This window comes from Mastigoproctus giganteus, chromosome 3, assembly GCF_048544385.1.
Source record: "Mastigoproctus giganteus isolate SK-2022 chromosome 3, ASM4854438v1, whole genome shotgun sequence".
NCBI lineage: Eukaryota > Metazoa > Arthropoda > Arachnida > Uropygi > Thelyphonidae > Mastigoproctus > Mastigoproctus giganteus.
Window position 1 is genome coordinate 223,594,638 of NC_143577.1, and position 14,046 is coordinate 223,608,683.

Consider the following 14,046-nt stretch of genomic DNA (forward strand, 5'->3'; position numbering starts at 1 on the left):
TATATGTTATGACTTGGAAACAAAGGCCCAGTCCTCTCAATGGAAGATATCATCTTCTCTAAGGCCCAAAAAAAGCAAAACAATCTTGATTACACATGAGGATCATGCTTATAATAATTTTTGACTCAGGGGGCATTGTTTATTACAAATTTGTAATGCACTGTCAAATTGTGAATAAGGAATATTACAAAACAGTTCTACAGTGATACTGTTTAGAGAAAATGGCCAAACAAGTGTTATTCAGGGAACTGACATTTGCATCATGACTATGCCCGTGAATATGGCACTTTCCATTCAAGAAGTTCTTCTGAAGCACTCCATCACTCTAGCTTCCCATCCACTATACTTCCAGGTTTAGCTTCCTGTAGTGGGTTCCTCCCCCCCGTTTCATAAGATTGAAAGGTCAAAGATTATTAAGAATGTAACACAGAAATAATTAGAATTCCAAAAGGAGCCCATCAGAAATGCTTCAGGAATTTCAGAAATGTTGGAATCAGTATATACTGTGTCAAGAAGACTACTTCGAAGGAAATCCATCCAAATAGCAGATAAGATTCACCATTTCTCAAATAATAATAGTTCAGTCCCAAAACTGTTTTTTTCTGAACTGATTGCAATCTTGAATATTCTCTGTATAATTTTATCTTAATGTTCCAATTTTTTAAAATTGTTAAAATGGTAAAACAGTAGCATAAGCTTTTTAGAATAAAAAAACCGCAACATCTAAAATTGCTTCGTGAAATGTGGTTTTGGAACCCATAGCTGTATCTTTTGTTTCTTGGCAGCACAGTTTATCAGCAATACACACATTCTCATATAGCTGCAAATACCTAATTCTATCTTCAGGAGAAAAACTTGGAGGGGGATTAACACCACACTGAGTTAAGTAGTGAATGTGTGCTGAAACTATGACACCTTCTTTTCCATTGCTTCTGATTTGCTAATTGTTTTTATAATCTCATACAAGCAATAAACTTGTCATTTCCGTTATCTCATTCACATGACTCACATTCTTCCAGAGTTTGAATTTTTTTTTAATCCAGCACCATATAAATTTATCAACATTATAAATAAAATCAACTGATATTTTGAATTATGCCTTCTCTGTGTTGTGCATCTCTGCATTTTACAGTTTAAAAATGTCATAAGAAATATAGGTGCATTTCTTATAACATTTTTTAAAAAAAATGAATTTATTGCATTATTAATATAAATTATATTATAAACTTATTGAAACAAAACCTAGCATTCAATTAAATTATAGAAATAATTTAATAAAATTATAGAAATTTGTTAATTTGATGTGTGAATTATAAAACTGAGCAGTTAATTTATTAGCTATGCTGATCAAATATCAAGTAGCACCTTCTTTAGCTCTAACCTCATCAGTGAAGCATAGACTCCACAAATGCTGAAAATGACCTACACAGCCTCAATCACATCCTGCAGTTGCCCCAGTTTGGATGGAGGCAAATCTCTGCCACAAACAGCTCATTTCACCACATCCTACGGACGCTAAACTGGGTTAAGAAAAAGTGACCGAACAGGCCAATGAAGAATGGTAAAGTTATCTTAATGCTCCTGGAACAAATTATTGACATCATATGACATGCTTCAATGTTCTACTACAACAGGGGCTCACATCTGGTGAGTATGGGCTTGGCATACTCATGGTCCTGAGCTGGATATCATAATTCTTCTCTTTCTTGGTGATTCCTTTTGACTCTCTCTCAGGAATTTTTTTTTTTTGGCTGGTGCAGCATAAGTCTCAGGCTTCCTTGCATCATATAGATAATAATAAGTCAGAGATTTCCTCGACCAACAGTAACACCAGACATTACAACCACCCTGTGTACCTGGTAGCAGTACCCATCATGGAGTGGAATCCCCAAATCAGGGAGAAATAATATAAGAGCAACAATAATAATAATAGATATAACCTTTACCAGATGGATAAACTCTGGGCATGAAGGAATGAACATAGTCAGCAACAATGTTCAAGTAGGCCATAGCATTCAGACATTGCTCCACCAGTATCAGGGGACCTAATGTATGCCATGCAACTCCTGAACACCATACTTCCACCAACAGCCTGCACTGTTCAGACCTAGCATGATGGGTACATGCTGCTGTTGTCACCATAAACCTACCATCAGCATGGAATAACTGAAACGTGGATTTGTCAGAGCATCTTAAAATGTCTGGTGCAGTGTATCTGTGCTCAATGTACCTATAGCAGCCTGTTTTTAAATGGCATGAACAAAACACAGTCATGCCATCTATTGCTATGATAAGGTTTCAGCATTGTTCAATCAGATATATCCCTTTTCTCATGACTGTACTGTCATATGTAGCCTGTCTATTGGACTATACTTAGCACTCTCAGCTTTAAGGATCTGAAATCCTTAAAGTCTCTCCAACAACAGGAGTATAACTTTCTGGATGTTCTCCGATTGTTGGACCATCCTTGGTACACTCTAGACCAGGGGTGGGCAACTTTTTTCGTCAGCGGGCCGAATGAAATTTTCGTATCATGATGCGGGCCGAATGAAATTTTTGCATCATGATGCGGGCCGAATGAAATTTTTGCATCATGATGCGGGCCGGAATAGATTGAACGATTTAATAAAAAAAATCAGAACCTAAAAAATGTTATATTACTTGAATTACCAAATTATTAATGTATTTTTAAAAAAAATATCTGAATGTCCAATTATCATTGAAAATGCGGCATTCGGCATCAATTTTTCTTTTTTTTTTGGCTCATTTTATGGGCTGTAAATTATATTAAATTAAAAATTATAATAATTAGAAAAGGCATAAAACATAAAATATCTCGCACCAATATTATTTTTTTCAATAAGAAGTCAAACCCAAAGGAACTTCATTCAATCGATGCTACAATAATAATTAGGAAATAACTCTTTGACGCTGCGTAGAATCACTTGGTTACTGTTGTACTGGCCGCGATTCCCGATTGAATGGAATTAAGCCGAACGTTTACGGCGAGTGTAGTCAGGTATGGATTTTCTATATTTATGCATTTACCGAGGGGGCCGGATTCAACATCGTCACGGGCCGGCTGTTGCCCACCCCTGCTCCAGACTGAACAGTATCTAGAGTATACCATCTCAGTACATGCTCAACATTGTTACATGTGACTTAGATCATGCCATTGGTCAATTTTCTTGTTGGAATTCATGGACACATACACATGCAAACACACAGTCCCTGCTTTATATCCACAAATGTGTGACAATGTCTCTGATGAGGTGATAAATTGCTTGGATGAAAGGCTGTACCTAATAAACTGGCCACTCAGAGCTTGCTCCCCCTCTTGCCTCATTATGGCCTTTCAAAAAATTACATGTAATTTGTTTAATGATATAAATTTATTAATACTTGGTACTTACTTCTGTTTCTCTGCCTTGTGCCTCACCATAAGATTTTTAGATAACTTTTCCAATGATCGAGAATATTCTAATTCCACTTCTGCCCTTCGTCGATAGTACTCTTGAATTTCTGCTACTAGAGCCACTTGCGTTTCCAATCTTACATCCAGGCATTTTAACTGCTCATTCAGTTGTTGCCTTATATCTGAAAAGTAATGATAAATAAATCAATCAATATGATTAATTTTCATAAGGCCAAAGACATGGCTCGGTTTTCCCCACTGTTCATGTCAGTAGTGGTTACATACACAGCTATCAGCTGCAGCCATGTCAGCAGTAGCTGCATACATGGCTACAGCTGATAGCAGCAGTATGATTAACAAAATAAAGGTTAGGTTAATTAGCAGTTATTTTTTAATTAAGCTTTTAGGAAAATGTTATTGAATAATGTTAGGTTACCTAAAATAGGTTTTAAAAAAAAAAAGTTGTAAATTTACATGGTTTGATTTTCAGTAGTTGACAAAATGACAATTTGATTGACAACAGCTGTCAGTCATGATCACTAGAGATTTAGGGGATACTAATTCATTCCTGTATTCCAGTGGTTAAAAACTGAGAAATGACAACCCTATCAAACTGCAGTATGCCTATCTAATAATTTTTAGCACAAATATAGTCTGACAATTGCATACTAGCAGTATCAGTGTAACTGCTGACATCCAAACAATGGAGAAAGATTTGCCACACCTCTAACCCAAACAAGTTTCAGATATGTAAACAAAAATAAGACCATCATAAAAACTTTTTTGTCACACTACAAAAGAATTATTGTTCCTTTGTAGTGCAACAAATTATTGTTTTTGAATTAAATACATTCAATTAAATTCATTTATGATAAATGATAATGGAATTCTCAATGAAAAAAGAAATGACATAGTATCAGTTTTATTCATTAGTGAAGAAATGCAAGCAGACACAAATAAGACATTGTTTATTGTTGTTATTATTGTAAATTTTGTTATTGCAATGTATTTTATGTAAAATGTAATATGTGAATTAAATTTGTTTCCATGTGGGGAAACAAAGTCCGGGTCAGGACAGGGGTGTAATGACTGAGGACACCTGCCTTGGATGCAAAGTTGAAAGAGACGCATTAGCTAAGAGATCTAAACAGTTTAAGTCAATACGATACAATTAGTGGGGGGGGTGCATTTAGCTGCTGCAAATGCAGCAGCTGAGATCTTCATTAAAGATCTCAGTATGAGATCTTCATTAAATTACAAAATATTGAGTAAGTCAGATTTGATTTGCATCACCCTGTGGGCCGTTCTCATTCTCATTGCTGCAGTTTACGCATTTTCCATTCTTAGAAAAGTAATGTTGACATAACTTAATTAAATATCAATATGTTATGAAATTAAAACCAGGGTAGTTAAGGTTTTGTTATTCTGTTCCAGGAGTTCTAAAACCTATTAAGCTCGGTAGCATATATCAGAAGGGCAGGCGAACACATCATAAAAATTGTATATTTTTAAAAACACCTAAGGCATGCAGTAATTAATTAAGAGTGGAGATTAAACTGAACAACAGATAATTCTCTATACAAAGGCAATCACCAATATTTAAAAATGAGAGGGGGACCGAGACAGGTAGCAGTTGATTTATTTATTCAAAGCTACAATTCTCAGAGTTTTGATTTCAGTCATAAATAATTTGACAAATTATTTACATGGCAATTATTTGTTTGATTTAGTTTAGGTAGCAACCTTTACACAGAAAAAGTTTATTTTCTTCCTTCTGTTACACACCACTACATAATTTTTACGTTTTGTAACCTTGAGTAGCCTCTTTCATAATCATAAATATTAGAAGTTGCATTCTGGATGAGTGCCAAATATGTGCAGAGGAAAATTTTTGCATTGATGATATGCATATTCAAGAAGCAGAAAATAAAATTCAAACAACCAACCGCCTGTTAAAATACGTAATGTAAGAAATTGGGTTCTTGTGTTTTATTTTACATATTATGAAAGATATGCGTGCAATAAAATACGACAAATATATATATACTCTTCTTCAATATTTAGCTTGATAGAAAGGATCAGAGATTGAAAATAAACGCCTCGAAAAATTGTGAATTTGTACCCATATATAATACACAAATCTCTCGATTGTTCATTTGGCTTCCATGTGAGGAAACAATTCAATCACTAAACAGCAAAAGGAAGTCAAAACGGTGTTTTCAGAGTCAGCATTTCATTGAACTATTGATTAGTGGTAGGCACAATTGGCTAAAAAATATCGAAAAACAGGGGGGGAAAAAAAAAAAAAAAAACTGTATTCAGTCGATTTTTCATTCGAGCACCGACGACAGATCAAAGTGTGTTTATTATCGGAGTTCGATAGTTTTCGGTCGTTTCGGCCCGTCTCCAGAAATCGAATGAAAACGTATGGTTATTTTATTAATAATATTGAAATTTGACTTAATTTCAAAACGGCTGTATGACTGGTTTATTAAGTTAATTTCTTTTTCTTTTCTTTTTTTTTTTTTTTGGTAATCATGAAAAAAAAAAAAAACAGAAATAAGCTAACCTACATACTGGCGAAAATCAATTACTTTATTCGATTGTTCCAAAGTACCAAAGCTAGTGATATTAGGGTAAAGCGACCAGATCCTTAGTATTTCAATGCGGGACACTGGGAAGGGGGGGGGTCAACTCCCCCTAGGAACAATATACACATTTTTATTTTTTTAGTTTGTTATTTGGTTTTTAGGAGCATTAGCAACTAAGGCCATATTGCTCCGGGATATGCGGTGGTCATTCCCTGACCTTTCCGTATCCTCCGTATTTGGTGGTGACGGGCTCGAACCCCGGTCTAATCAAGAAGCGTGTGCACTGCTGCTCCTTCCCACCTGGCTACTGAGGTGCCTCTCTTTTTTTTATATATAAAAATATTCACGTACAAAATATAAAATAAATACATATATTGCCTTGAACTAAACTTATAAAATAAAATATCACACTTCTTAAAAAAATATATATACTGTATATAGCTTATATGTATATACATTTTTTCATAGAAAGGCTGAAATTCAGTGTACGGTACCCCTCATGTTACGCTACGTAACGAACAGAAGGTTGCGTGAAGGACGTGAACTTAGAAAAATAGTTGTAATTAGGGAAAGGGGAAAAAAACACTTATTAGAGGGGTCACGTTTTTAATCGATTTTCATTTTTGTTTAGGGAATAAAGATTAGTGTTTTTCTGTGAAATAATAATAGTAATACATACTTTTAACAATAAAAACAAGAGAAATTAAATAATATAATTAAATATATTTTTTTCGCTGAGTGAATTTTCTTAATAATTCTTCCTTATTTGCTATTTCTTCATAAAATTCTTCACAAGATCAGTTGTGTTTCTGTTGACGTCCAAGCTTATATACTACCGAAAAAAACTCTTTCCGCTGCACCATTGGTTCCCGGCAAACATAATGCAAATCATGTATGGAGTATACATGTCCAATCCGGTACAGTTTGCAATGTGGGGCAAATGACTGGAATCTGGGCCTGTCCTGAATAATCCAGGACGTCTGGTCATTTTATATTATTATTATTATTATTAGCCATATGGTGCAAGGAAGCCTGAGGCTTATGCTGCACCAACCAAAAAAAAAAAAAAAATTCCCGAGTTACTCAGAGAGAGAGAGAGAGAGAGAGAGGAATGATGATATCCAGCTCAGGACCCTGGGTGTGCCAAGCCCATATTCACCAGATGTGAGCCTCTGAGGTATTGGGGGCTTTCCTTGTTAACACTATATTGTACAAAAATAAAAGTAAGAACCAGAAGGGAGGTGAAAAAGCTTAAAAAATGAATATTTTTAACTACGGTATTTCCCAGACCATAAAACGCACCTTTTTTTCTCTCTCTCTCTCTCTCTCCTGGAAAACGTTGCCTAACTCCTCTGCGTCTTATGACCCGAAGATATACTAAATGCACACTGTAGTGTTTCTACCTCTAGCTGTGGCTAGAGAACGTGGTAAAGCGTCCAGGTAGCCTTCTAAAAATGCTACCTGGATCAAAAGCACAGAATAGTAAGTAATCTATGAATCAAACGTAGCAGAGGCAACAAAAAGGACCAGTACTGAATTCATCATGGAGTTACCTATAATTCCAGTAGGCCTTAGTCAACTGCAGCCACTTAACAGCTAAATTAGCAACCCTTTAAAGCAGGGGTGGCCAACTTAATTTGTGATGCGATCGACTTTTTTTCTTCAAAATGTGCCGCGATCTACCATCTCAAGAAGTTCATTGGACGGGGTTAAAAAGGTTAATCAACACATATTGAAAAATGTTTATAAATTTAAAATTAAATACAATTCAGAATTCTTATTTTAGATTCATATGTATTTAAATTTTTAATTTATGTGAAGTTTGTGTGTTAATGTCATCTGCCAAGCTTTCAAAATCGGGGATATACTGTGAGAAGGCCAACAGTAAAGAATCTTCTGTGTGCAAGTCCGTAAGAGTAGAGCGATTCTTCGTCTTTTTTTTTTTTTTTTTTTTTGGTTCCACACAGATAACCAAAAAAAATTCAATGCATTTTTTTACAGTGTAATTGGCTAGTGTGAATGTACTATTAAAATTTCCGCAGTTTAAAATATATAATCAACTATGGTATCATTTTATTATGATGTTTTAATTTATGAATGGCTCATATGGAGAAGACCATTCGGTAATTGTACAATATCAACCACCAAGGGCAACCTTTTTTTGTAAAAGTTGAAAATTTTATAAGATTGACAGAGGCGTGCTTTTAGATCAGTTGGAGTTCTAAGACGCTGTGGTATTTTGAGATCCTGTACTGCTACAAATTTTTACTCAATCCCTTCAGTGCCTTATACACCTTAATCAGATCCCCTTAGATGTCTGGTAGTCAAACTCTGCGGTCCGCACTCCTCACATCTGGTAAGTATGGGCTTGGCACACCCAGGGTCATTAGCTTAATGTCATCATTCTTCTCTTCCTTGGTGATTGTGCCTTCCTGCATGTGCCTTCCCAGCCGCCTGTTTACGTCGAATAGAGATTCCCTTCTACTTTTGACATATACTCACTCTCTCTCTCTCTCCGTCCGCAGTCTGGTTGTCCTTATCTTAATCCTCTTCAAAAGCTTTTTCTTAGGTGAAGTCTCTGAACCTGAATACAATATTCCAAATGGGAGTCTAACCATCGCCTTGGGAGGATAACGTCCTTCTCCATACTAGCAAAGGGTCTAAAAATCATAGACAGGGCTGCATGTGCCTTCCTAGCTGCCTGTTTACGTCGAATAGAGACGTCATTTTGTTGCATGGAATGATGTATATCTCTGATTAGTAAAAAGTAAGCAGAGATATACACACGGTAACACGCTACAAATGATACTGGCCCGGGCAACGATCGCCGCCTAACCGCCCGGGCCAGTCCGTCCCTGGCAGTACCAGGTTAGAAAGTTTGGGCATCAGCAATATTTAAACTCTAAATGGTAAAAGGGTGACACTAGTCCCTTTAAAATATAAAAATCTGTCGTTGATCCTTTTATATCTGAAAATATAAAAATACTTTGTTCTGATGATCATCCAACCACCAGCACCTAACGAAGCGGTTATGCTATTCTACTCTGGTGGTGAGAAACGAGAAGCAGGAGTGGGCTTTATGGTCGATGCTCAGGCCATCAGTAGTGTGATCGCTTTCCAACCAATATCGGACCGCCTGGCAGTCCTTACTGTCAAGGGTACCATCAAGACCCATATTATCTCCGCCTATGCGCCAACTGAGACTAGCCTGGACCCGACCAAGAATGACTTCTACAACCAGCTCCAACATACGCTGGATTCAATTCCACAGACAGAAGTGATCATCCTCGCAGGGGACTTTAATGCCCACATTGGCGTGGACAGATCTGGTTGGGAAACAACAATGGGCAAGTTTGGCCATGGGAATATCAATGACAACGGACTATGTTTGTTGTCCTTTGCCGCATCTAACAACCTGATCATTGGAAACAGCCATTTCCAGCACCCTCAAAAACATCAACTTACATGGCGAAATCCATCTGGCAAGGACTCAGCAATCCTGGACTACATTTTGATCAATGCCAAATTTCGCTCATCACTCATGGACGTTCGTGCCATGAGGGGACCTGATTGTGGATCTGATCACTACCTCATCCGGGCTAAGGTGCATCTCAAATTACGGCATGCAAAAAGATCATCTCGGTCACCCAAGCTGGACTGGAGGCAGCTAATGAATGCTGCCAATAAACAGGCATATCAGATCGCCCTATCCAACCGCTTCGAGATGCTGGCCGTGCCCGAGGATATAAATGAAGAAGAAAAGCAGATCTCTGATGCCATCCTGGAATGTGCCAAGCCCCTATGTCCACCTGCCCGACGTCGAACGCAACCATGGATATCAGACGAGTGCCTCGACCTCGTGGACAAACGGAAACAGGCAAAGTTGGTCGACTTTGAACGGTACCGGCAGCTAAACCGAGAAGTCCGACAAAGAATGACAGCAGAAAGAGAAGCATACTGGAACCAAGTGGCAGACGATCTTGAAGTGGCGGCATCCAAGAACGAGTACCACACTCTATACCGCACCCTCAGATGTCTGAGTGGAAAGACCAAATTGACTAGTGACAACGTCAAGAATGCTGATGGGACCTTCGTGCGATCACCATCCGAACGCCTGCAACGGTGGAGTGAATTCTTCAAAGCTTTGTATAATCACGACCCACCTCAGAGACCGCCAGCAACAGCACTCTCGATCGACCCCCCTGAGGTCTCCATGGTCGATGTTGAGCCTACAGTAGAAGAAGTGAAAGCAGCCATACAATCCCTGAAGAATGGCAGGGCACCAGGAGTGGACCAAGTCACCACAGAAGCGATCAAAGCCGGGGGAGATGTACTGCTTCGCCGACTACACTCACTCCTCAAAACCATCTGGTGCACTGAACAAATTCCGCTAACATGGAGGAAAGCCATTATCGTACCGATCCACAAGAAAGGTGATAACCGGGACTGCAAGAACTACCGTGGCATCAGCCTCCTTTCCATCATCGGAAAGGTCTTTATGAAGATCATCCAGTCAAGACTGCAAAAACATCGCGAGCAAACCTGTCGAGAAGAACAGGCAGGATTTAGACCCGGGCGAGGATGCTGTGATCAAATCTTTGCCATTCGTCAGTTGATGGAGGAGAGGATCCGGTGTGGACAGCGAACCGTCATTGTTTTCATTGACTTTAAGTCTGCTTTCGACTGTGTCCACCGGCCTGCCTTATGGAAACTACTAGAGGTTGAACATGTACCTCGAAAAGTCATCACACTCCTCCAAACTGCATACAACGGTTTAACCAGCCAGGTGCGCATCCAGAACGATTTATCTGAGGAATTTACCATCCAAACTGGAGTCCGCCAAGGGGATGTAGCCTCCCCGTTGCTTTTCAACATCGTGGTCGACGCCATTATGAGGCAAGCATTCAGAAACAGACAGGGCATACAATATGACAAGGATCACTATGTGACTGACCTGATGTTTGCTGATGATAGTGCTATCCTTGCCGGTAACGACGCTGAAGCCACGGACATCCTCTACGACATTGCCCGCATTGCCCGGCCATACGGTTTGAAGATCAATGCTGGTAAGACAAAGGCCCTGACAACAGATGGGTCGCAAGCCACCATCTATCTCGAAGGCGTCCAGATCGAGCAAGTGCAGGACTTTAAATACCTTGGGTCGCTGGAGTCGCTTGGGTCCAGGAGAAGAAAGTTGCATCCACCATGGAAATCCACAGCAGAATTGGACAGGCGGCCACTGCGTTCGCCTCGCTCAAATGGTGTCTGTGGAAGAGGACCAACATTTCCACAAAGACTAAAATCCGACTCTTCCGGACTTTGATCCTGCCCATTCTCCTTTACGGATCGGAAACATGGATTTGTCTCAAGTTAGATTTGAACAAACTTGAGGTATTCCAAATGCGATGCCTGCGGCAGATCTTGGGCATCTCTCTTCGCGACCGCATCACTAATGATACCATCCGCGCCAGATGCCAACAGCAACCAACCATTGCCGACCAAATCCAGAAGCGAAGGCTTAGATGGTTTGGCCACGTATGTAGAATGGGCACGAACAGAATACCATCCACACTCCTTTGGAGACAACGACCCACCCAATGGAGCATCCAACGGACCACGCCTAGGAAAACGTGGGCCAAGCAAGTCTCATGAAAATCTCATGCCTCTGATTCTAGGCATTGTGGGAAAGTTTCAAGATGACGACAACTCAGAGAGCAAAATGTCTTATGGTATCAAAGCACAGCAAAGATGTTAAGCGAACATATCAGACTATTAGCCTGATGATAACTATCAAATAGTAGTATACTGTAAATATTGTGAGTGGTAACATAGAATATTTTTCAAGAAAAATGTGCTCCAATTTCTATTTAAAACTTCTAGAAATTCCATTTAATAGGATAAAAATGACCAGACTTAACTATTACTTGCAGGTATCCTCCAATTGCAAGAATAAAGGAATTTATTGGTACAAATTCATATAATACTGTTAATCGGGAGTACAGAGAATACAACACGCCACAGAATCTCGCTCTGATTCTGCTAGGTTGATGTATGTGAAAACAAAACGCCGTATGTCAGACTGTAAATAGTCATAACTGCCAAATAATCCATTCGATGAACCCCTACTACACAAAAGAAAGAGATATTCTTGAAAGAAATATGTAATACATATCCGCAGAGAAATGATAGAAATGCTCTCTCTCTCTCGAATTAAAAACAATAAACAGTGTGATTTAACTCTTATTGTATATGTATTTATAATTATTAGATCCTAAAATATGCTGTCAAATATACATGACACTCTTAATCGGTTACTGAGAATAACATTAGCATAAAAAGCAAAACAAAGGAAAACTTCTCGTTTATGATGTGTGGCACACTTCAAAGATACGAAATTGTTTCGTTTAGGCTTTTTTCTTTCGCTCTCTCATTCGGATTTCTACTGACTCCACAGCCGAAACATCATTACCGTACTTCTATTTTTAGAAAACTACTCGGAGCTGGTTTTATTGTGAGCACTCTTGTCTTTCCCCCACAGGCGACAGTCGATCTAATCCATTTCCCGTGTGCCAGACACTTCTTGTTTATCCTTCACCGGACAATGATAATGACAGAACAATTCATTTCCTTCGTGTAATGAACTGCCTTTTTCCCCGAATGGAACGTTTGTTCTGTGAAACAACACGTTATCTCAGAGTGCTCAGCACGAAGAACGAGCAGTATACGTAATGAATGCAATAATTAATTGTTTGAGTGAAGTTTGCCTCTTTACTTGCATTCCTGCACTTTCGTCCAATATTTCGTTCAAGACGAATAATATGAAAATTGATTTTTATTCATCAAGAATGGTCTGAGCGCGGAGGATAAGGCTCGTATGTTTTCCATTGTAGCTTTGACATGCGTCAACTCGTGGTAGCACACTTATATAAAGTAAACCAAAATGCTCTTTGAGGGTAGGGGTTAGCCCTCTCAACTCATTGAAAACAAGCTCATGAAGTCTCGGTTAAGGACACAATACAGAACCATCTCAATAATAACAGAATCCTAAAGTGATCACAGCAGATTCATGAGGGGGGGGGAGGGTCTTTTGAGAGACAAGAACTTAATTTGACCAGTTTGGTTAATTACGATGACATCATGCTTATGAACAGTTAGAAATGAGAAACAACTGACATTATATACGTAGATTTTCGTAAAGCTTTTGATACGATTTCCCATGAAAGGTTATTGCATAAACTGAGGCGACCTGGGATTACATTGAACATCCTTAGGTGGATCGGGGGCGGTTTGAAGGAGAAGAGACAGACAATAATCATAAATGGGCACACTTCATAACGGCCATTTCAGAAGAAGAAAAGGAATCGTGTAGCAAGTGGGGGTCTTCTCAGAGATTAGAAACGAGGTGCTAGAGCTCCTCTTGTTTCTAAATCATCTTGACGAGGGTGTACAGGGTTAATTGGTGAAAGTCTGTTGATGATTTGAAGCTTAGGAGGATGATTAACAACCCGAAAACGTGCGTGGTGCTTCAAAATGGTTTTACCCAGTTACAAATATGGTCTGGGTCTCAAAAATGGCAATTGGAAATTTGGCTTACTTTTAGATGGAGGAGGGGAGGGTGTAGAGTGTTCAGAAAACCTTCCCAACAGAAGAAAAGATGGTCGAATGGATATTAATTTATTAAAAAGTTAATAAGTAGACGCAGCTGAGATCTTCATTAAAGATCTCAGTATGAGATCTTCATTAAATTACAAAAGATAAAATATGAGTAAAATCTGACTTACTCATGAAAATATGAGTAAGTCAGATTTTATTTGCATCACCCTGTGGGGCCGTTCTCATTCTCATGGCTTATTTATTATAAACTTATTTCATTATTTATTATTAACTTTAAGAAAAACTTAAGGGTTAAGATACTAACATGATGAATTTTTTCGTGAAATGTAAAAAGCCAGGAAGTCAGCTAGTGCTAATTTATCGGATCGGATCCATTATATTCTATCAGTGATTGAGTGGCGCACTATAACCTTGCTGTTTTTGCGC

At 38.5% G+C, this 14,046-nt stretch overlaps 1 protein-coding gene across 4 annotated transcripts in view; it reads right to left on the reverse strand.

Moving 5' to 3' along the window:
• Positions 1-14,046, reverse strand: part of LOC150088785 (SLIT-ROBO Rho GTPase-activating protein 1-like) — a 431,497-nt gene that overhangs the window by 94,507 nt on the left and 322,944 nt on the right. For all 4 annotated transcript variants that reach the window (XM_090369652.1, XM_090369651.1, XM_090369650.1 and 1 more), the window contains exon 2: positions 3,414-3,597. In XM_090369652.1, the coding sequence (XP_090225778.1) occupies positions 3,414-3,597 (184 nt within the window). The remainder of the gene's footprint in view (positions 1-3,413; positions 3,598-14,046) is intronic.